This window comes from Dama dama, chromosome 12 (assembly GCF_033118175.1).
Source record: "Dama dama isolate Ldn47 chromosome 12, ASM3311817v1, whole genome shotgun sequence".
In the NCBI taxonomy this organism is placed as follows: domain Eukaryota; kingdom Metazoa; phylum Chordata; class Mammalia; order Artiodactyla; family Cervidae; genus Dama; species Dama dama.
This window is the reverse complement of record NC_083692.1, coordinates 72,748,400-72,772,838: the sequence shown is the minus strand read 5'-3', so window position 1 is coordinate 72,772,838 and position 24,439 is coordinate 72,748,400. Positions and strand designations below refer to the sequence as shown.

The 24,439-nt window shown below is 45.4% G+C and overlaps 1 protein-coding gene across 1 annotated transcript in view; it reads right to left on the bottom strand.

Annotated features, from left to right (window-relative positions):
- RYR3 (ryanodine receptor 3) overlaps window positions 1-24,439 on the bottom strand; it is a 379,117-nt gene that overhangs the window by 184,897 nt on the left and 169,781 nt on the right. Inside the window, exons 23-31 of the mRNA XM_061158246.1 lie at window positions 23,101-23,260; window positions 21,618-21,765; window positions 20,537-20,742; window positions 19,776-19,950; window positions 9,522-9,730; window positions 7,760-7,935; window positions 6,827-6,863; window positions 4,880-5,043; window positions 1,766-1,931 (exon numbers count right to left, since the gene is read on the bottom strand). Coding sequence (XP_061014229.1) covers window positions 1,766-1,931; window positions 4,880-5,043; window positions 6,827-6,863; window positions 7,760-7,935; window positions 9,522-9,730; window positions 19,776-19,950; window positions 20,537-20,742; window positions 21,618-21,765; window positions 23,101-23,260 — 1,441 coding nt within the window. The remainder of the gene's footprint in view (window positions 1-1,765; window positions 1,932-4,879; window positions 5,044-6,826; window positions 6,864-7,759; window positions 7,936-9,521; window positions 9,731-19,775; window positions 19,951-20,536; window positions 20,743-21,617; window positions 21,766-23,100; window positions 23,261-24,439) is intronic.

Genomic DNA, 24,439 nt, shown 5'->3' with positions numbered 1-24,439 from the left:
ATTTCAAAAGTTAATGGGAAAAAGCTAATGGATTCTGAAGGATGGTAGTAATGTATATAAGCCTCCTCTCAGGGGACTTAAGAGGGGAGGGGAAGGTGGAATCATGAGAAAGTACTGGAAGAACAGTACGTTACTTTCTGCTTCAAAGCCCGGTTTGGTTGGCAAAGGCCTCTTTCTGGGAGTGGCTGGTGGGGTCCCAGCTGCTGGGTAGTGGTGGTGATTCCAGTTTTTTCCAGGAGGAGGAAGAGCCCCCCGTGTAGTGTGCAGGGGGCTACCCACTGCAGGAGGTGCTGGGGAAGAGCGCCCACTGGCAGGCTGCCCCTGGCCCCCAGGAAGGGCTCTGCCTGTGTTTTTACTCACTTAACATTTCAGATTTGGGGCAGCTACAGACCCCTGCTCTCCAACCACAAGCCAGAAAAACGGCTGGGGCTTTTCAGCCTGGAGGCTGTAACCTGGGCTGATTCTGGAATCTGGGGTTTTAGCCATTGACACAGGAGCCATACAGCAGAGCTTTTTATCCACTGCAGCTGGCTGAGCTCCCCTCAACACTGTTTGCCATTGTCCTGAGAACTCTTCCGGAGTTCCTCAATGCTTCCTAATTCCTCCCTATCTTTCCAAATTTGTTACCACCAGCCATTACCCACTCTAGTCTGTTCATCATTCCTCAAACACAGACATCACTTATGCCTTTATCTCCATTATGCTTTTGTGCCCTTCTTTCAACTGAGTACATACCTCTCTCTCTACCTGGAAGTATTCTGTTTCATAATCAAGATTTCTCTGTAACAAATTTTTCTTGACCACTCTCCATGGACACAGACTCCTCCTTCTCTGAACTTGAATAACACTCTATCCATACATACAGGAAGCTTTCCATTCTACCTTTGAAGTGTCAAGAAAGTTTAATACAGAAATCTAATTCCCTAACTTACAGAGCATGCTCTGTAGAACTCTGAGCTGACAGAATATTACTAATTATTAAATTTAAAAAAAAGAAAGCTTTTCTTGGTTAAGTGAGAAATGGTTGGCTAGGTTTCTTTCTGAACCATTTCTTAAAGTTTTCCTGTACTAACATTCTACTGCAAGGAAGACATAATTTGTGGCATTTCCCAAGCTTACTTGGCCAACAAAGGTGAAAAATCCAACTTAAAGCAGATTAGCTTTCTTGCGGTTAATGACAGGTAAACCTACATGTATATAATTGATAGTTTCCCCATGGACTTCTGTCAGTTTATAGTCAGTGAAAGAGCGAGATACATTATTTATGTAAATGCAGTTTTCAAAGGACCCTGCAAAGAAGCCATAGTGAATGAGAATAGCCTTTTTTGCAAAGGAATACTCCCTGGCAAAGTAATCAGTTTTTATAGGTCTATATTTTGAGCACAGAAGTTTCTTAAAGTGAGGAGTACCTCTGTTGACCTTTTAGACTTTGCATCTTATATAGTATAGGTAATGTGAAAGTTGCACAGGAAATGCTGATGGAATTAATGAATAGCCTTTCAGAGCCCACCACCACAGAAAAGCCTTCTTATCTTCTAGAAAGATGACCAGCATTTCTAATCAACCAATAAGTAAGATCTTTCCCTCTCTGCACAAAATGAAGTCACTTTGTTCTTGTTTGTTTTCTTAGATAGCTTTGGACCACGTGGGTACATCAACTCCATGTGTTGTGGTGAAGATGCCAACCACGCAGAAGACTGAGGAGCAGCGCCCTGAGCACCCAGGCCTGGGATGCCACCGTCATGGTCCCCAAAGCCACTCCTACCTGGTAGCAGGTGCCAAGTTCCCTCCCGTTGGCAGAAAAGGACAACATGCCCATCGCCAGATCCACGAGGCAGCCGATCTCCAGGTCCACGTTGCTGCGACTCGCTCTTTGGGATGTAGCCACGATGTCCCCACCCCAGACCATGTAGCAATTGCTGCGTTTCACGCTAGGAGCCAGAGAGAGCAAAAGACAAAGAATAACCTGGACTGGGGCAGTTTGCAGTCAAGACTCAGGACTGAAATGCCCCCAAAGCCTCCAAGGAAGCTTTCCAATCAGCACCCAATAACTGTTTTTCTTAAGTGAATTCACTGAGTTTAGGAATGTGGCAATTTATCTGCTTCAAAGAGCAGAGTGTTCAGGTCATCTGTTTCCTGGCTCATTGTCAATTCACGTTTCTGAAACAGATAACAGGGACCACAGTATTAGAGGGGAGAACTGAAGGTGCATGTGGACTTAAAGAGAGGTTTGGTATAAGAGGTAGGAACAAAAAGGTCTGTGTCCTGAATCCCAGCTCAGTGCCAGGGTAAAAGGCCACTGAACACTTGAGATGCAGGCCCACATTCCCTAGGATGGCAGACCTGGGCCACGGAAGACTTGCAAAATGTATAAGGTTAATCTCTGATGTCCTCTCGCCTCCTGACCTGTACTACCTGCCCTCCCAGCTGTTTGGAGTCCTGCCTTCTGCACCCTCACTCTTCCACACCTACACACTTGGGTACCTTTCTCAGCTAGCTGGCTACCACCCCCACGAAGAAAACTCCATCATAGGCATTTAGATGAAAATGCCAACTATAATAACCAAAGGATTTTGAAGCCCCAAAGCCCAATTTCTTAATGGTAAGATTTCAACCACTGGATGGGCCCTGGAGAAGCAGTACATGGGTTCCCAGAGCTGCTTATGATGGCTGAGGGCAAGCCCAGCCCTGGTGTGTCCATCTGAGGGGCCTGAGAACTTAAACTTGCATCAAACGACTTGTCTCAGGCTAAAGGACTTCCCTGGTGGCTCAGATGGTAAAGAATCTGCCTTCAATGCAGGAGACCTGGGTTCAGTCCCTGGGTTGGGAAGATCCCCTGGAGGAGGGCATAGCAACCCACTCTGGTATTCTTGCCTTGAGAATCCCCATGGACAGAGGAGTCTGGTGGGCTATAGGCCATGGGGTTGCAAAGAGTTGGACACAACTGAATGACTAAGCACATACAAAGGAGAAAGTGACTCTATATGGGACACCACATCAGCCCTTCAAACTTCCTAAGGTCGATCTGATTTTGCCTTGGAAAGCCAAGAGTTTGATTAGAATTCTCCCAGGTTCTTTCTGATTCTCGAAGTCTATCACTTTGCCCAACAACTAGAAATCCCCTTTGTAAGCATGCCTTCACCTCCTCTGCTTGCCTCTTCTCTAGGGCACCAGTGGGGCTGGTTTCCCAGTGTAAATGCCCTCAGGCAGAGCCAATGCAAACTGCTCCTTTCAAGTGAGTTATAGCCATTGCTAGATTTTCATTAAGGTTAAACAGCAGCTGTGTTACTACTGCTTCCCAGTGATTAGACTACTAAGTACATTGATGACTACAGAATTCAGTTAATAATGTATGAAAGTCATGGGAGTGTGAAGTGCTACACTTTGGTCCTATTTTAAAGGGCTCAAGTTTGAAATGCCCAAAAGCATCTGAAAATCCATCCCGTGTTTCTTATTATACAAGACAAAGAACCAAGAGTTCTTGAGCACCTACTATTTACTGCATCTTATTCTAGGTGCCAGTGTATCACATACTTTTCTCAATGAATGTGGATTGAGGCTCAGATAAATAAAATCATCAGTCTGGTGTGGCTCAGCCAGAAAACTGGAGCAAGGGACCCAGCTGGGAGGAGTCCATCTGGCTTTTTGTTCTTTTGGCTGAAGAGTGAAGTCTGGACTAGACAAGGGCTTTCACATACTCTCCTTTGTAACCAAACCAGATACTGCATTTGGTCACAGCATCTCCTTTGGGTCTCACAACATGATGGACACTCAGTTATGGTAATAAGAGTGATGTTTATTGAGTACTTGGGTCAAGGCACTGTTACAGGCACTTATCTATGTTTTACCTCAACCCTCATAACACTGTTAGATTACAACTATTATTCTCATTTTATGGATGAGGAGATTTAGACCCAGGGTGGTTAAGTAACAGGCCCAAAGTCACACCTCTAGAAAGCAATGGAACCCAGTTTAAAATGGGGGCAATTTGCTTCCAAACTCTGTCCTCTTAACTACCTGCCACCATGGTCTCCCAGGACACAGCAATCAAGCCTGACCTCGGCCCCTAGATTTTGATGAGCAAGTAGCATCTAAAGAGCATTGACTGAAAAACATCCTGGCTTTTTAGGGATAAAGGTCAGCATGAGGACCAATTTCTTGCATTTCTATATAAGTCTCTAAGGGCAAGGACTCTAGGAAATCTCACTGAGGTGGAAATAAAGTCTGCTGGTTCATCTCTGGGGCATTGCTGGCCAAAGATCTTTTTTTCTGATGGTAGTTCTAGTGGACTGGTGGGAGGATATGGGTGTACCTAAGACATGTTTTTCTTCAAGATCCCTAATTTCTACCCAGCGATAATTATTCTTGAATTCGTCATGTCTCTTTGATGGTCTTTATTCTTTCAGCCATTACCAACTTTTAGGATGGGGAGTTCTGAGTTGATCAGCTGCTGTGTGATGTGGTACATCTTTTTATTTCTTTGGAATTTATTTCCCTCAAGCACTTGAGGATTTTTCTCTGGCTTGTTCTAATGTTGCAGAACTTGGGACTTGCCCAGAAATCACAGAGAAAAGACTTAGAGGGAGCTTAGACCTCTCAATTGTCCATCTGTATTTCCCATTCCTGGGTCATGTTTTATATACGTAATGAAACCCCTTTATTTTGGCTGATAATAACTTCTCCCACCACAGTACCCGCTCCACCGCCCCGCCCCAAGCTCATTCACTCAAGGATTTTAAGCCTGTGCTTTTTTTCCCCTCTTTATAATAGAAGTTGGGATGTTTCCTTCTTTGAGTTGTGAGCAGAGAGAGGAAAAAGACTGCTGGATGAGGGAGGGAGGAACCTGATGGCCAAACCTGCCCCTTGGAAGTCCTCTTACCTTTCGTGGACTCGGCCTCTTTCGTCCCCCAGAGTAACAGTCACAGTACAGTTTTTATTCAGGTCAAACTTTTCACTGTACAAGTGATAATCCGGAGTCACCCATCCGACCCACACGCAGGAGGGGTCCTGTCCGGCAAAGATGCGGATTGCATAGTAGCACTGCTGGGGAGAGACCACAGATGGAGTGAGTGACCCCAGTTGGGGGGAATGGGCTCACGAGGTAGACATTACACAGGAGCCCACTTGGCCCCTTTCTTAGAAAGCACACTCTGTACTGAGGTGTACCACTGCTCTCTGGACTAGGGGCAGGGCTGATGAGAGAGCTTGTCTTCCTTGTTTTCCCGCTTTCTCTTGTGCTTTAGCACCTAGACAGTCAGGCACCTAATCTGTCACCCTCTGCCCAGAAGATGCTGCTACTGCAGAGATTAGAGGCAGCCACTCAATGGTCAGCATAGAACCCTCACCCTCTTCTGGTTCCCCGGGCTGCTGGGGGGAGCTGGGCACTGTCTATGCCTTCAGAGAGAACAGTCAAGGTTCAGAGAACAAGGCCACTTGCCACTTCTGCAGGGAAGTCCAGAGATATATTTTTTTAAGTCTTAAAAAGGATGCTACAAAAGAAAAAGCCCACATTGTGGCCAAATGTGCTTCATACGGTCATTAGGCTCAGTGACAGGCAGGGCTGAAAACTACAGCCATTCTTGGTAGGCACTGTAACAGTTTGTGAAGTTTATCACTATGTTGTAATAGCAACTGAAGCACTGAATTAAGTGACTGCTTCATCATTTTCTTTATGAAACTGAACACATTTATTCTAAATGAAGTCCTATTTGTTGTTATCTCCAGTTTTTTTATTGGAAGAGAAAAGAGTCAGCCAGACACAACCTGTGCTGGAATCTTGGCCCTGGCAGCTATTAATCGTGTGACCTTAGACAAGTCATTTGTCTTCCGTGTCTTGGAGTGCAAGAGATTGTTCATCTCCCAGGGTTGCAGTGGAAATTAAGGGGGAAGGTGATACAGTGTACTCACTGCAGTGTCTGCACATAGCAAGTGTGTGACACGCCAAGGCAAGAACCTTATGCCTGACAATTAACCTATGAATACCGGCTTGCAGGATAACTTTATAGAAACGGTGATGTGCATTTCTGACAAAGAGTTTTGTTTGTGTTTTTTTTTTTTTTTTTTTTTTGGTCAGGGGCTAAATAAAGATGTGTTGCTGTTGTTGAGTTGCTAAGTCGTGTCTGGTTCTTTGCAACCCCTTGTCCTGTAGCCCACCAGGCTCCTCTGTCCATGGGGCTTCCTAGGCAAGAATACTGGAGTGAGTTGCCATTTCCTTCTCCGGGGATCTTCCTGACCGAGGGATCAGATCCCAATCTCCTGCACTGGAAGGAAGATTCTTTACCACTGAACCACCAGGAAAGCTCAAAAGGAAGAAAGAAATTAGGAAGCACTGCTTTCTGACCACTGTTTATAGAAAAAGAACCAAAAGCAGCCTCCATCTTCTGAGCTTGCTCCCTGCTCCTTTTGCTCATTTGACTGCTTTCAACAGTCAAATCCTGGCACTGCTCAGAGAGATGGGAGAGTTGATTCACAGAAGTTTACATAAAAGAGCAAACAAAAGGATTAAATTAACAGCCCCCCTTTCCCCCTCAACTGATGTTCCTTTCAATCAGAAAGGCAGTGCTGGGTCCCTGGTGGACACCAAGTACAGAATGGTGCCCAATTAGATGCTCTAGGTAGAGTTCTGTTTTGCACTGAATAACTGTTTTTCTTTCCCCCACTTGAGAGATACCATAGATATGTTCTGGAAGCATTAAGATGGATATTAAAAGGCAGAGTAATTGGCAATTAAAGAGGATCTCTAGACAGACCTTTGCTGTAAGGGGCATATTACCAGGCATGGCAAAGAATCCGATAATTAAAACCATAATTGAGCACATTTACTTACTGTTGTTGTTTGAGAGAGTATTTCTTGCATCTGTTTCCTGGGGGGGAAGATAATCCATGTTTTAGTTCTTCACTTCTATAAAGAAGCCCACAAGTCTGACAGGCAATTGATCTACCTTTAATGATGAAGACAAGTTTAGGAAGCTGGCTATTTCCCACTTATGAGTGATCCCAACTGATCTTGGAACTTTTCATCTGCAACCTGCTACCGGCAGGCAGGACTGTGCCTTCCAACTCTTGTCTCTCAGCCCAGATGTAAGCTAGGGCAAGGAGGAGGCTGGAGAGATGGTAATAATGTAGGCAGGGATACCCTGGGATACATTATCCTGTTCTCTCAAACAGCTTTGCTTGTTTAAAGCTTGGTAGATAGTAAAACTCTTGAGGAGACCTGCAGGAGCCATACATCAGCGATTAAAACTAGACATGAAAGGGAAGAAAGAGAGCAAGGAATACATTCCTTATCAGGCAGAAGGAAGTCACATTACTCATGAGTCACACAGCTACTGGGTTGGACTCTGGCCATAGTTATGCAAAGAAGGCAGTATCTGCCTACAGAGGCTTCTGATTTCACACAATGGCAATAACAATTGCACCCTCTCACGCACTTACATTCTTTTCTACTCCCAAACAGAGGAATTACAGGTTGCAAGGAGGCTAGGGACTCAGAGAGCTTGAGAAGAGCAGAAACGTGTCCACTGGATGTGACATTGTTAAGCTTGATTGGCCCTCTAGTTGTACACTGTGCGCATACACACACATGCATGGGCACACACACGTGTGAGCACACATCCTTCTTTCTTTCCTGACTGAAAGCAGAGGGAACCCTACAGACTGGGCTCCGGTTGTGCCATGGTGCAGCAAGCAGCAGACAAAAAGTCACCTTTGCAGCAGACACGCTGAGCTGCTCTGAGAGCTGGAGCCGCCCCCTCCTCACCTTTTCTGGAAAGCATCACTGTCCAGACAGGGGCTGTGGCTGAAGGAGGCGTGGCACTCGACGGGCACACTCAGGCGGCAGTAGATCATGGTGGCACTGCTGTTCTGGGTGCCGAATGTCTTGTGGGTCACCTTGAGGCAGGGAGGGGTATCCAGGGTGCCGTCGATCCTCACCACCTGGAAATGCCACCAGCCTCACGTGTCAGCCTGACCCCCGCCCACCCTCTCTGCCCTCATAGACCACCTATGGAAGGCTTTCTGCGAACTGCAAAGGTGGTCATGAGTGGTAACCCAACCATTACCCTTATCCTAACGTGGACCCTGCCCAGTAAAATATCATAGACCCACCTCTGGCTGGGGAGATTAGGGATTCGAAAACATGACTGCTGGGTTTTCTGCAAGCTCAGGGGCGTCAGGCAGCAGGGGTGTTGCAGTGTGTTTGCTGATGCTGACCTTTTAGGAAGGTGGCGAGTGGCTAAAGAAGAAACTTTCCATAGGTTTCCCATGTCAGCAGGCATGAGAATATCTAAGGGAGAAGGCGCCAGAAAGCCCAAGACTCCAGACGTGACATTAGAGTTTCCTCAGAGGACCCTGTGGATTGCCCACCTTTACCACAGTTGCAGCCTGAGTCACACAGAGGCTCCCGACAAAGAAGGAAATTCTCAGCTCCAGGGCGTGAGCTCTTCGAGGAGTGCAGTGGAGGAGGAAAGATCACAACTGGATGTTTGAAGTGTATGTGCGGGGGTGGGATGGGGAGCAGAGGAAGTGAGCAGACTTACAATGACGATTTTGTTATGACCTGAGCACTTCTCCCTGCATTCTAGAGTACAGTTCCCATTCTGCGGTCCACGAGCATGCTTACCTAGGTTTGTGGGGTCTGCATATTTTTCTAAGTGGAGGGTCTCTAGAGCCCATCGGTTTGTCAAAGGGGCTCATGACTTCCAAAAAGTTTATGAGCCAGCTTTCTAAAGTAACTATCAGGTAGAAATCGGAGAAGTTCAAGTCTCTACTATTTAAGGGTTTGGGGGAAAGGAGAGGATGAAGAGCTGATGCTTGCTGAATTCAGATTGGGAGGTGAGTAAAGGAGACTTATACTCTGGTGGAAGCGAGCCCTTGAATCTAACGCTTCAGTGGAGTTGATCTGTCTGACATCCCATCAGCTCCTGTCCCACCCTGACACCATGAAAAAATCGTGGTGTGGGTGGGTGATGCAGAGCAAGGAGATGTAGAACCAGAACCCAAATCAGAATCCTTACAATCTTTGGCTTCTCTGCCTCTCTGCTCCCCACATAAGGTACGAGCACCATAATCAACTACTGCACCTCCACCTAAAAAACTGGACATGGTTCTGCAGGAATTAAACACAGCCTAAAAGACATTAAGTCCTGAGCAGAGGAGAACAACGACCGGGACGTATCATCTTAAGTGCAGGTATTGAACTATTTTAGGAAAATGACATTTAAGGACTCTAGATGCTGTTTTGCTCTAATACTACTATAGCAACATCTGGAGAAAATGTAGTGACCCAAAAATTTGGGGATATGGATCTGCAAGGTGGTTGGTTACCCCTTGTAAGATGCCACTCAGCTGCCACAACTAAGGTGCCTGTAATGACAGCTCTGGAGTCTGGCAAGGAGGTGACTGGGGACAGCCAGGGCGTGGACTTAGGCAAGAACCAGCTGTTACAGGAACATCAGTGGGAGCTCAGTGCCTGGGTCCCCCTGCCCTGCCAGGGCCCCCCACGATGTGCACGTGTAGCATACCTCTATCTGTGGATGATCCTTGGGCACGTTGACAAATGTTGGGAGGCGTTTGCTGAACCACATGGCCACGTCGCGATTCATGTTGACAGCAAAAGGCTCAAAGCCCTCTTGGAGGCCGCACATGGTATAAAACTTGAAGGTGCTGGCGTCCATTCCGAGGTTCATGCGGCCGATCTGAGACAGCCCCAGAGAGCAGATGGGCACGAAGCCTGCAGAGTGGTGAGAGAGCTCGGTCAGCCTGCAGGACTGTCCCGGGAGGCTGGGAGGAAGCAGAACCCTTGCTTCCTCCACAGCTTTGAGTCCCAGTAGAAAAGATAGGACAGCATCCTTTTCTTTCTTCCTGGCTCATATACTCAACAAAAGGAGGCCATGTGGGGTTGACAGGTGCCCTTGGTATATGGGAAAGACAAGTGAGTCTGGTTCAAAATGATTGGCAGAAAAAACAATCATCCAGCCAAGATGTAAATAAATGTCATCTGGAAAAGTAAAACCAATAAGAGAAAAAGTGAAATTCTTTAGTTAAATTCTTAGTTAAAACTGATATTACTTGTGTGCTAAGTCACTTCAGTCATGCCCGACTCTTTGTGACCCCATGGACTGTAGCCCGCCAGGGTCCTCTGCCGATGGGATTCTCTAGGCAAGAGTACTGGAAGGGGATGCCCTTCTGCAGGGGATCTTCCCTACCCAGGGATTGAATCCGCATCTCTTATGTCTCCTGCATTGGCAGGCAAGTTCTTTATCACTAGCATCAATTAGGCCCTGGGTAATTTTATGTTATTTATCTCTGGAGAGATACCTTCTTTTAAATTGAGTTATAGTTGATTTACAATATTATATTAGTTTCAGGTATACAACACAGTGAATCAATATTTAAATAGATTGTATTCCATTTGAAGTTATTACAAAACAATGGCTATATTTCCCTGTGCTGTACAATATACTCTTGTTGTTTATCTCTGATACATAGTAATCTGTGTCTCTTAATCTCATAGCCCTATCTTGCTCCTCCCCTCTACCTTCTTCCCACTGTTTATCACTAGTTTGTTCTCTGTATCTGTGAGTCTCTTTCTGCTTTGTTATATATATTCAGTTGTTTTATTTTTTAATTTCACCAAAAGTGATAACATACAGCATTTGCCTTTGTCAGACTTATTTCACTAAACATAATACTCTCTGGATCCACCCATGGTGCTGCAAATAGCAGAATTTCATTCTTTTTTATGGCTAACTAATATTTGTATGTGTGTGTGAATGTGTGTGGTACAGGTATATACATACATATGTACATAAATATACAGACACATCATCTTTTAATCATTCATCTGTCTATAGGTACTTAGACTGCTTCCATATCTTAAACCCTGGGTAATTTTAAATTTTGCCCCAAATAAAACAATGCAAGAAGCCCAAAGAATGACTTGATGTAAACTGCCAAATTTCTCTAGGTCCCAGCATCTTCTCCAGTGAAATGAGAGGTGTAATGGCTCTTGTCATTTGAGAGTATGCTAAGAAGTTTTGGATGCTAGCACTATAACTGCTTGTTTACAAAATACATCTTATAAACCCCATCCTCCCAGTCTCCTGTTACAGTCCCCGCCCTCTTAAGTAGGAAAGTGAGATTTTCAAGCAGGAGCTGTAGAAAACCGTTCGCTCCTACACTTACTGTCTCTCCAAGCTCTTTTCTGAGTCCTCATCATAATAAAGAAAGCATTGCCGTGTAGAGCAGACCCAAAGCAGAAGTTCAGATCACTTAGTGTTCTTGTTTGTGGGCTATTTATGAATCATAATTGTGGACCAACAAATCAGCAGAGTTGGGAAAGCACTAATTATCCCAGTCCTGGGAAGACATGAGGCAGGCAGCCAGAGGGCAGCTGAAGCTGCAGACTGCTCGGAAAAGGACAAAGGGCTCAGAGGCTGGAGGCTAAACCAGGGCTTGGAGCCCTCCATAAAGAAAACCGTGTCACTCCTAAAGAAGGAGTGTTTATACTGTTACCTAAATCACAAAGTTGCTATGTAAATAAGTCACATAAGTGAAAGATAAATCCCTCCCAAGCTGAGTTGGTTGTTTACAGAAACTATGAACTTATTTAGCATACTATGTGATACTGTTTCATACTACTTCTAAGTAAGAGAGCTACAGTGAAATCCTAGCAATGAAGGGGATGTCTGTATAAACAGCCTCCACCCAGGACCACTGGTGGTGGCCCCATCCCTCGGGAAGGCGGAAGGTCTGGTCGATCAGATTCATGGACCTTCCTGAGCATTGTTATGCTTCTGAGACTATGCTTCATAGCCTTTGAGATTATAATAGATGAAACTACCCCCTTCTATAGACAGAGATTTTTATAAGTAAGGAAGCTTTGAAGATACGACTCTAGTATGGAATAAGGACTACTTGTTGGCACAATTTTGGGGTGCCTGTTGGGACAGAGGGCTCTGTGTTATGCTGTGAGATGTGAAGGAAGGAAGAGAAATCATCCTGGTTGCCAGGGGCTTAGAGAAATGGGGATGACAAATGGAATGTGGGAGAGAGAATGGTGTATGGTAAGACATCCCCTCTTGCAAGACATTACTTTTGTTTCCAACCTGGACAAGTATCACTAGAGTAGCTTATCTGGAAGACCTGATTTTGAAGCATTCCATCCCTGATGTGAGCAGAGACATGACATCCTAAGAAAGTCTCTTGGAAGTGGAGAAAAAGGAACTCTCTGACACTGTTGGTGGGGAATGTAAGTTGGTGCAGCTACTATGGAGAACAGTATAGAGGTTTCTCAAAAAACTAAAAGCAGAGTTCCATATGATCCAGTATTCACAATCCCAGGCATATATCTGGAAAAAATTATAATTTAAAAAGATTTTTGTGCCCCTATACTCAGAGCAGCACTATTTACAATAGCCAAGACTTGGAAGCAACCTAAATGTCCATTGACAAATGAATGGATAAAGAAGATGCAGTACATACACACAATGGAATACTACCCAGCCATAAAAAGGACGAAAAACTGCCATTTGCAGCAACGTGGATGGACCTAGAGATTATCATACTGAGTAAGTAAGTCAGAGAAAGACAAATACCACAGGATATCACTTATATATGGAATCTAAAATATGACATAAATGAACTTATCTACGAAACAGAAACAGATCATAGACATACAGAATAGACTTGCGGTTGCCAAGGGGGGTGGGTGAGGAGGCATGTTTGAAGTTTGGGGTTAGCAAATGCAAACTATTATACACAGAATGGATAGACAACAAAGTCCTACTGTATAGCACAGGGAACTATATTTGATATCCTGTTATAAATGATAATGGGAAAGAATATGAAAAAATGCATATATATACATACACATATATGTATGTATGTGTGTGTGTGTATATAAAACTGAACCACTTGGCTATACAAGAGAAATTAACACAATATTGTAAATCAAGGGTACTTCAATAAAATCAATAAAAAAAGAAAGCCACTCTTTCCTATTCTTCTCCAATAACTTGAATGATAGGATAAGTAAGCAGCAGATTCAAAACATGAGGACTTCTGAATAACTTCAGGTCACATCAGTGACTTCCTAATTATAGACACTCTGACAATGTAAGATGCACACGGAAAGGAAAAAAGGTCATATTCGCACAAAGCCCTTTTTCTAAGGAACATGGGCTCCTCTTTGTCCCTCAGACATCAGCTGAGGGGACAGTACTTTGCTGTCCCTCTGAGTCACAGCTGCCAGCTGCCAGTCAGTGGGCAAGAGCAGGGGGGAAGGTTACAGGGGGTGAATGCCCCAGATTTAAACAGCAGTCATGCCCCGGGGCAGAGGGCTGCCCTCATTGCAGAGCAGAGCACTGGCCCTCTGGGGCAGAAGCCATCTCTGCGGGGGAGAGCTGAACATGCCTGAAAACAGGATCCTCAGCAGCAGCAAAAATCGGGTATGTCAAAGCAACGGGAGGGAGTGTCAGGGACTCCTGGGGGCTAAGTGGTCACAGTGGGGCAACTCTGTACAGTGGCAGACGAGAACCTAAATCCCAGGCTTCCATCAAAAAAGTGAAACCCCAGAAAGGGCTGAGAGCGAAGCGACAGCCTCAAAGGCACCAGCACTTTCTCCTGGGGAGGAATACTTTACAACTGGATCAGCTCCTTCCACCTGGTGGAAAGGCTCCAGCTAAGGATCACTCCTTCTCCACAACTTCCTCACATGAGGCATTACAACTTCACGCAACTCAGTAACTCTGCTTGATAGAGGGAGTGACAATGATGATAAACCACACCAGCTAATATTTATCAAGTACCTTCTAGGTGTCAGGTCCTGGGCTTAGCACTCTATGGATATATTATCGTGACTGTCTTACAGTGAGGAAACTGAGGCCTAACAACTTGAGTAACCTGCTCAAAGGACTGTCTCCTGGAGCGTATGCAGGGCCAGCATGTGAACAAGACTGCCAGAGGAGCCGGCCAGAGCGAGCAGCGGGGACTGAGGCCCGGATGTCTGCTCTCTAACTCTCATTTCCAGTGACTGGCTTTGTGATGAACTCTTCCTTCACGTTTCGGATGACTTTCCCAAGTGTCATATAGTTGACTAGTTTGCCTCTGGGTCAGGCAGCTGGAGATGTTCAACCACAAAGCACTCCAGGGCCCCAGGAGGAGAAGGGCTGCCTGTCACAAGTGGCCACACGGCTCCCTGGAGTTGGTCTTATCTGGACGGACAGATCCACTTGGTAAGGCCACGTGGCATCACCGTGAACAACGTCACCTATGCCCCAGGATCCACACTTTGTACACAACTCAACCATAACCCCCAGCTCAAATGAGACAGGAGGTGTAACAAGATGGAAAAATAAAGGTGAAAAACAATACTCCATCCCGACATGCAGACTAGCAGATGCAATTATGCTGACGTCATTGAAGAGGTCTGAGGAGGAAATTTGCAAACGGCATTATTTGGAACCTAGAGGTACATAAAATCCCTATTTGAGGAAAGGAATGTCAAGAACATCTTCATTTAAATGCTGCAGAGGACCCCAGGTTCTGATAAACTTTGTAACACAAGGCCTCATAGGGTTGTGTGATTAGGAAGAGGGACCCCCAGGAGGTTATCTTTTTATAATTCAGGAGCTTGGAAAGAAACCAATTCTCTAGACCACCCCAACCATGGATCCTTTTTAAAATCCCATGTCAAACTGAAGAAATTTACTGAGAGCCAATCACTCCCCAGTCATGGAAAAACTGAGATCATTGAGAGACGGCTGCCCAGACCATTCCTGGGGTGTGTCTCGGAGTCTCCATCCAGCAGTTCATGTTTGATCCATTAATTTTAATTTTCTAAGCCTCACAAAGATGGAGCTCAGGGACAGCACTGAGATTGTCAGAAGCTCCGTAGAAAACACAGGGATGAAGAGGCCGTGTTCCCGCCACAGCCACTTCCAGAAGCATAGCACCCACCTGGGGAGAGAAGGACAGGGGGGCTCTAGGTGCCAGCGTGTTTGTGCACAGACGACAGTGACTCTGCCTGCAAGAAAGTTTCACCTGCTGCCTGTGGAAGGGCTGCTGGTAGAGCCAGAGCTGGGGGATCTGTTAAGCCCTGACAGGCCGATAGCTGAAGAGCTTGGGAGGCTGTCCCTGCAGGCGCTGAAGCTGTAGTGCAGCAGGGTGTGCCCAGGCGGTGTCTGGCAGCAGCAGCAAGGGAGACCAGTTCTAAATTAAACTCTTTTCAGACGTCATGTTCTGAGGTCCAGAATGATGTTCAGAATTTTATCTTCCTTTCCTTTAAATGGGATGAAAGGGAAGACTAATAGCAAAGGTTTCTCTGTGAGAGCTTCTGAGCTTCCAGATGCCTTTCGGTGACAACATTGAGAGCTGTGAGGGTGCAGGCCAGGTAGAGAACAATGATTAGGAAAACGAAGCCGATAAGAGTATGTCATCTATGATGCAGACGAGGATGGGGATGACAGCTTATAAATCACCCAGAGGAAAGAAAATCAGCCATGAATTGTAGTGCCTGCTCCCATTCCTTCCCCCAAAGGACTAAAAACACTTAGCCCAGCGGGGTAAACGGCCTGAATCAAGGCTGGGATGTTGGCTACCAGAACACACATACAAACAGGGGATTTTGCTTTCTGAGGCGCTGTAATGCACACAATGTTTTATATTCAACAGATGGTTTTCCTAACAGCTCAAGGCAAGAATTGCTGCCTCTTTCCCCTTTATGCGGAGATGCTCTATGGTTAAAGAGCTGCTCTATGGTTATTCTAAGCCTCTGGGTTATTGTCGTCAAAGAATTGCACTCAGACTCCCTTTCAATTGCCCTTCCTCTGACTCCTGAGCCATCACAGAACTGAAAAGGCCTCCCAATTATCTTGTCTCTGTGTTATTAAAGTGCAGTGTGATGCTACAGTACAATTTGTTAACATAATACAGTACAATTCTATTATAAAACAGAGTCCTAATAATAGCCTTTGTTATTCTGAAGGTCAAATCATGTCTCTCTATACAAAGGGTCGATGAGGCATCTCTTCCATTACAGCACAGACGATCTCTAAAAGCAGAGTTCTCCTAAAGCATCCCCTTTCTTTATAGTATTCTTCTGCTCAAACCCTAGGACAGCCCCCCATGTCATAGAGAGTGGAGTCCAAGAAGAGTGGGCCCAGATTAGACAATACAGTTTCCTGAATAAAAAGACCAAGTCTTGGTATTCAAGGCTATAATCTGTAACTTCTCATTCTTTCCAGCTTTGTCTTCTATAAATTCCATACACAATCATTCAAATGCTATCATCACTCTTTTCTGCAGTTTCTTGATTCCTCTCTATTACTCTACTTACACCCCCCTCCCCCGAGAAGACCCTTCTTAGAGATAAACAGCTCATCTGGTGTTGCCGAGACAGCTCATATTCTTCATTTAACTTTCAGTTCCAATTCCAGTCTTCTAGAATTTTCATCCTGTATTGGTCAACTGCCATTTCTGACCTATCGCTTCGTATTGGTTACCTTTCTGGATTTTCATTTATTTTTTGAACTAGAAAATTAACTCCTTCATTTTGCTACTATTTACATTTGTGTATACTTTAGACCACTGCCTCTCATACTTCAAAGTACATGGGAGTTGTCAGAGTATCTTGTCTGAATGCAGTTTCTGAATCAGTAGGACTAGCGTGGGGTCTGAGACCTTGCATTTGTAACAAGCAGATCACACTTTTGAGTATCAAGGCTTTAGACCTCACGGAGTTCTTAGAACTCTGCACACAGACAAGATCTTTTTCTCTTCCCTATATTGAGCCAAAGTCTTATAGACAAGTAAGCTCCCGAGTCCACAGGGTCACTGGACTTTGAACTCTGCCTACTCCAGGAAGCTCCTTTCCTTGGGGATGAGCCTAAATTACCTAGTTCTTTGTTTTTCTCCAGCCTCACTGAAGATAGGCTCAGATATGCAGATAATACCAGTCTAATGGCAGAAAGTGAAGAGGAACTAAACAGACTCTTAATGACGGTGAAAGAGGAGAGTGAAAAAAACTGATTCAACATTAAAAAAATTAAAATCATGGCATCTGGTCCCATCACTTCATGGCAAATAGAAGGGGAAAAAGTGGAAGCAGTGACAGATTTTATTTTCTTGGGCTCCAAAATCACCGCAAACGGTGACTGCAACCATGAAATTAAAAGACACTTGCTTCTTGAAAGGAAAGCTATGACAAACCTAGACAGCATATTAAAAAGCAGAGACATCACTTTGATGACTCTAAAAAGATCCAAATAGTCAAAGCTATGGTTTTTCCAGTAGTCATGTACGGATGTGTGAGTTGGACCATAAAGAAGGGTGAGTGCCAAAGAATTGATGCTTTCGAATTGTAGTGCTGGAGAAGACTCTTGAGAGTCCCTTGGAATGCAAGGAGAGCAAAGCAGTCAATCCTAAAAGAAATCAACCCTGGCTATTCACTGGAAGGACTGATGCTGAAGCTGGAGCTTCAATACTTTGGCCACCTGATGTAAAGAGCTGACTCAATGGAAAAGACCCTAATGCTGGGAAAGATTGAGGCAGGAGAGGGGATGACAGAGGATGAGATGGTTGGATGGTATCATCGATTCAATGGACATGAGTTTGAGCAAACTCTGGGAGATAGTGGAGGATAGAGGAGTCTGGCACGCTGTAGTCCCTGAGGTCGCAAAGAGTTGGACACAAATTAGTGACTCAACAACAACAACATGAAGAGAGCACTGCCCGTGCTGGGTACTTGGTGAATATCTGTTTCCAAAGAGCAGTGACAGAGGATGGCTCATCTCCAATGCCCTCATGTCATCAACATGGTTCCCCCATCTTTGCCTCAGAACCAGTACATAGGCCGTTCTTTCTGCTAGCAACTTCTTTCCCAGTTGTTTCCAAAAATATCATCTTTAAAACTCGGATTTTAAACCTTTTTAGAAGGCATTAAAACATGACCCCATATTGCTCCAGTCATCCTGTCTTTCTAAGAAAATACACTGACTTGCAGCTTTTCTATTATCCCAAATATATGGCTCTTAGAAAAATCTTTAAGGCTCTTTTAAGGTCCAGTTGATATGCATGTGGCAGATAGTAGGTGTCTGTACAAAGTGTGAAAATGATTTATAAAGCTAAAACACATTGTAAATAAAGAATATTTTATATGTATTAAAAATATGCATGCATGCTAAGTCACTTCTGTTGTGTCCGACTCTTTGCAACCCTATGGTCCATAGCCAGCCAGGCTCCTCTGTCCATGGAGTTCTCCAGGCAAGAATACTGGAATGGGTTGCCATGCCCTACTCCAGGGGATCTTCCCCACCCAGGAATCGAACCTGTGTCTCTTATGTCTTCTGCACTCACAGATGGGTTCTTTACCACTAGCACCACCTGGGAAGCCCCAATTATATGCTCATTTCTCCTGCTCTTGCCTCTGCAATTTCATCTTTTTTAACGTTTGATTCAGGGAGAGGAGACGGTCTCTTTTTGTGAAGTACCAGAAATTGGAGCTACCCAGAACCCCAATCATTTACAGACGGGGAAAGGAGGCACAAAGAGGTTAAATAAAGCAACCCGAGATGTCACAGGAGGGGAAGAACAGAGGCAGGAGGGTAACCCAGGTGCCTGGAGCAGCCTCTTCTGCTCTAAGCCTCCCTGCCTCCTCCTCCTTTGTACTGCAGCAGCAGAGAGGGGCAGAGCACCAAGAACAGAGGTGTGGTCACAGTGGGTATTAAGTCACTGCCAGAGAATATTACATCTGAGGAGGATGTTGGCATTTATATGATCTATCATCCTGTTTTCTGGTACAGATGAAGGAGGCAAAGCCCAGAGGAGTCAAGCCAAGCCTTTCTGGGAGCCCACAGCTTGTTAGGAGCAAGCCAGCTGACTCACAGGCCAGTGTTCCTACTCCTGGTGCCAGCAGCCTGTGGACATAAGGGAGTTCTGTAGACAAGAAATAAGAAGCACCGATTGCCCCTCTGTGTAGCTGGAAGCACTAACCTGACTGTAATCTATTCCCGGCCATTAACAAGCGCAACTGTGCTTGGGTTTCACAGCATGTTTGAGTCTCAGAATAAATTCTATTTCATTCAAGGAGCACCTAAGTCAACTTCCATGTTTCAGTGATTCTCATCAAAACATTAAGTTCAATTATACCAACATTCACAATGACAATTCAAATCAGAATAAGAGGATAATTCTAATTCATTGACTTTTCTCTCCTGCTAGGGACATCAATGCACATCAGTGCAATTAGCACTTCCTTTGTAATCCTGAGAAACCCGGGGAACATTACCATGCCAAGGCACAAGGCAGGGAATTAGAGGTGAGCGCCTTGGTCATTCTATGTCTATATCTGGCTCAGATGGTAAAGAGTTTCTGCAATGCAGGAAACCGGGGTTCAATCCCTGGGTCAGGAATATCCCCTGAAAAAGGAAATGGCAACCCACTCCAATGTTCTTGCCTGGAGAACCCCATGGACAGAGGAGCCTGGTGGGCTACAGTCCATGGGGTTGCAAAGAGTTGGATACAACTGAGCAACAAACACTTTCCTTGGTCGATCTCTCTGGAAGTTCAGACTTACATTTATGCTGCATATATCAACTATCTCTATTATTTGTCTTGATTCTTCAAAAATGATAGTATAAGAGCTGTCTTCACCCCAGGGCTTCAGATCTGCAAAGGTCAGTGTGCCATGAGTGAGGAGGCAGAAGATCTCACCCCTCTCCGGGGAGTTTCCTTCATCTTGTGGACATGGAAAGGGGTGGGGAGCTTGGTGGATTTACCACTGTCAATCTCGTAGTCAGCGAAGGCAAGTTCAGAGCCTTTGTTGGTGATCAGCAGCTCCCCATTCAGTGTGAAGATCATTGAAGCATCATCCAGGTTAATCATACATCCAACCACATCTCCTGGCTGCCAGGTCCGTCCAAAATACCCACTCCCTTGATGCCAACGCTGGCCCTAGAAAACAAGAGCCCAGGGATTAGAGAAATGGAGGTCCTAGAGGCCCCTGTGCTGCTGGAGAAGTGACCCCATGAGTAATTTCTCCTAATGGGCAGTGGTGCCTGGTTTCCACAAGATACTTCCCTTTCTACTAAGGACAATGCTCAGGGAGAAGTGGTCTATCTATAGATGTGGGAAACCAAGGTATACAAGGCTCATCAGAAAAGGTGGCCCAAGTCTCCCAATACCTAGTCAGCTATGTAAATGAGCTGGACTCCCTCTAAGACAAAGTGATAAGATTGGCCCACATGCTTGGCTGCATGGTGTTCTGTAAGCTTCCCCTGCCGAGGGGGCTGTGGGTTCAGGGGCAAGGTAGATACGGAAGTGATTACAGAAAGGACTAGAGTGTACAAGCCCTCCCCTTTGCCCTAGAGCAAAGGGACAAAACACTAGGTGATGAGTGTACTATGGTCTAAATTAGTCCATGTGGTGGCTCCTCCCTTTTGAAGCCAGAGGTCCAGATACTCAGCACTTCTCACTTCTGGAGAAATGTTTGGAGCAGAAAAACCTGGACTTAGGAGTGGTGAACATCAGCCAGACTCACCCTGCTGCCTTCAAACACGAAGGCTTGGTCATCCGCCCCCAGCTCAATGTCGGGTCGGCAGCCTGGCCGGGCCCAGCCAACACGCATGTCGCCTCCGGTCACCACCTCGAACTCGAAATACCACTTTCCAGATCTCACAGCATAAGAGCGCTCTACCCGGAAAAAGCGGATCTTGTCTATGCTGACTTTCTCCACAGCTGGGTCAGCTATCAAGAAGGAAAGGGAGGAGAGATTGCCGGAGGGGGAGAGAGAACACAGGCTTTTAATATTTAGGGAGGACTCCTCGAAGGATGTTCAACAACAAAGGCTGATGGCAGATGTCCTGCTAGTCAATACAACATTATGTTCATAAAAGAATCATTGCCATCATCATCATGTCATAAAAACACAAACTACCATTCACTGTGTGAGTGCTCTGCAGGAGAAACTAAATCTCAGTGTTTCCTCCCAATAATCCCATGAAATCAGTGTTATTATCTTCATTTTACCAATGAAGAAACAGGCTCAGAGAGGTTCACTTGCTCAAGCTCATACAACCAATAAACCGAGGAGAGCCAAGATCTGAACTGAGGCTTGTCTTACTCCAAATCCATCCCCTTAACCACTTTTTACTGCCCCATGTGCCTATGGTATCCCCTGGGGTATGAGGTGGCAGTGATATGTTAAATACTTGTAAGGTGGTGATTTTAATCAATGATAGAATTCACTTGAGAGATGACATTACCTGCCCCAAAGTGAAATGATATTCATGTTTGGAAAATAAGAGAAATAATGGTTAATTTGGTTTTGGGACCAACTATCCCGAAAAGCTCAGCTATGCTGGAGGATAACTTATTCCCTGTGGGGCCGGGTCATAGATGTGCTCACTACAGAAAAATCTGGTCAATGGAACACAGCTCTATGATCAGCATGGTTCCCCCTCCACCCCCCTAACTTCCTAAAATTCACCATTGTTTTTAATGTTCTTTAGCACCAATAGTATTTCTAACAGCACAAGTTAGACCTACTGAACACCAGTATTTCTCCAGAAGAAGACCTGTTTAGCAAACTGGAGCCAGAATGAACAATCTGCACTCATTACCTAGCTCCTGGTCTGATGGCTCAATGTTATAGCCATAACCAACAAACGTCCGGACAGCTTCACGAAGGCTGTCCCTGTTTGACTTCTTGGTACGCTCATCCAGCAATGAATATGGCACCAAACGTGGATTTCTTTTGTTCTTTAAATCCTACGTGAAGCCAGAGAAAAGAGAATCTGAGACAATGCATTTCACCTTTACAAAGAGCTTGTCCCACTCACGTATTCCCAGCAACAGTCCTGGTTTCCTCATGTGAGTCTGCCAGCTCTTCTCCCAGTGGCTTGATATTTACCAATGAACATATTTGCCACTTCAGGATTAAATGAGTATAAATGGAAAATTTGTACTAACATCAAAGCCAGCAGTAAAAATCACATTTTAATAATGCCAGCCTGTGAATAAAATGAAGTGTCATGAAATTAGTTAGAATCCTCCATTCCCAAGGCGAGGCAGATGGTGGTTTGCGTAACTATTCCCCTACGAAAGATCATGCATGATTTAAACTGTCATGGCCTCCTCACAACAGATCCTTCACAGAGAGGCATCTCCGCTCACAGAGAAACATTTGAAAAGGTGGCAAGGCCATGGTGGTGCTGTTGCATTGTAATAGCACATATGTGTATGAGAGTCCTTCTCCGGTCCTTAGTGGGGACTAAGAAGATGACAATGACAATGGCAGTGATGAGTCATCATAATCTGACATGCTGTTTTGAATTCCCCACTCCCTTCCCTGCCACGGTTTCCTAGTTGTCATCTTCTTGGTTCCAGACATGTGCAGGTTGAGAGGCTCAGGAATGAATGAGCACGTGTGCACACAGCTATCTGTGAACTTCCCTGATCCTGAGCCTTACTGAGCTGAGGGGGTTATTTCAGAGTGAGAGGTGCACCAGGTGCTTTAGGGCTGAATCATGGTTGTAAACTCCACCTAACTTCTTGCTGGGCTCTCCTGCTGCCTTTGGATGAGCCAAGAACTCTGCCTGGGAGCTCTGGCCCTGGGGATTGAAGTAAGGGGACACAGGCTTATCGTTGGGCTGGTCTGCCCCTCTCCTGAGCTAGTTTCCCCTACAGTGGTACACACTTGGGACCACTCCAAAAATATTGCTGAGCTGTGATGTTGATTCATGTGAGCCTTACCTTTGCCTTGAAGAGTGTGTGAAAGCTAAGCCTTCCATGGGACAAGCAGCAAGACAGGGAATAAAAGAAGATGCAGCCAGAGGCCATATACACAAGGCAACCTGATCACAAGTGTGTTGGACTAACAAACTAAATGTAAGCCTATGTACTACTGCAGTTAATGTCAATGTGACCATTGTGAATTCCATTCAGCCCCATGATTCTATTAATAATGAATGCGCTGAGGGATGAGCAACAGACTGCAAAGGCAACCTCCACCTTCCCATCTAATACCCACTAAAGCAAAATGCCTTTTTGATGGATGATCATATCTCCTGGCTTCTCCATCAGGCCTGACCCAGCACCTCTCACCTGTTGAATGCCATAGGTCCATCCTTGTTTTATTCTGTCTTTTGCCCAGACATTGTGTGCATTTTCTGCAAGCTTATCCACTAAAATTTCTTGAGGAGGTAACAGCTTCACATCAGACAAATCCAAAGGGGCTGGCTTATAGCCATTGGACATCATGTAGCTACAAGTAAATGCAAAATATATATTTTGAACAGAACTGTAAATCTCCCCCATTTCGGATTTTTGACCAATAGCACAGGGTCAGAATACTAGAAAGATAAGGCTACAGTCACAGGTTCTATGTGTTTTCCAGATGGCGCAGTGGCAAAGAATCCACCTGAAATGCAGGAGACAAGGGTTCAGTCCCTGGGTCAGGAAGATCCCCTGGAGAAGGAAATGGAAACCCACTCCAGTATTCTTACCTGGAGAATCCCGTGGACAGAGGAACCTGGCGGGCTACAGTCCATGGGATCACAAAGAGTTGGACATGACTGAGTAACTAAGCATGCAAGTACAGGTTCTCCCCTTGGCAGAAAGGATAGCTCAGTTTGATTTCAAGTCTTTAGATGCAGCCCTTAATTCATCATCTATTTTTTGCCAATATGTGTTACAGATCAGAGGTGACTAGTGGAGAAAATGGATGGTCTGTGCAAACCCATCCTTATTTCTCAGAAAACTACTCTGTGCCCTGCAAACCACGGGCACACTCAGTGTAATTCAGCATCACCCAAAGCTCCTTTGCCTCACTTCACAAACACAAAGGTTATGACACACTGGGCAAGGACATGACCTTGAGCCAAATGATTGCTTATAAAGCAGCAGAATATGATTGCTCAGTTTTGGAAAACTAAACCTTCACTCTGAGGATTAAAAAAAAAAAATCATAGCATTAGAGAGTCTGTGAGCCTGAAAGGACCTTCATGGTTTGCTGTCCAGTCCAAGAATCACAGCCACAGTTGTCTGTAATTCGCTAGATAATGTGAGGGTGGGAAAAGGTCAGCAGGAGCCCAGGTAGATGCATCGCGTGAACGGAGAGAAGCAGGGGTCCACATGGAGTAACTCACAGGAGAGCAACTGACCACAGTCCTGTGGGAATGAGTCCAGAGGCACTCACGACCCCAAGGCCACTGACTGCTCAGATCAGGGCCAGAACCTAAATGTGATGACTTGCAGGCTGGTGCTACTCTACCCAAGAACCTCAGAGCAGTAGGAGATGCACAGTCTACTGTAGGCATGATACTGTCCCTCATCCGCCTTCTAGGGATGCCTGACCTTGGGCAAGGTCACCACGTGTTGACCACTGAGCACTGAACCCAACCACCCCTCCAGCTGCCGCCTCTCACACGTGTGGCTCCTGGCA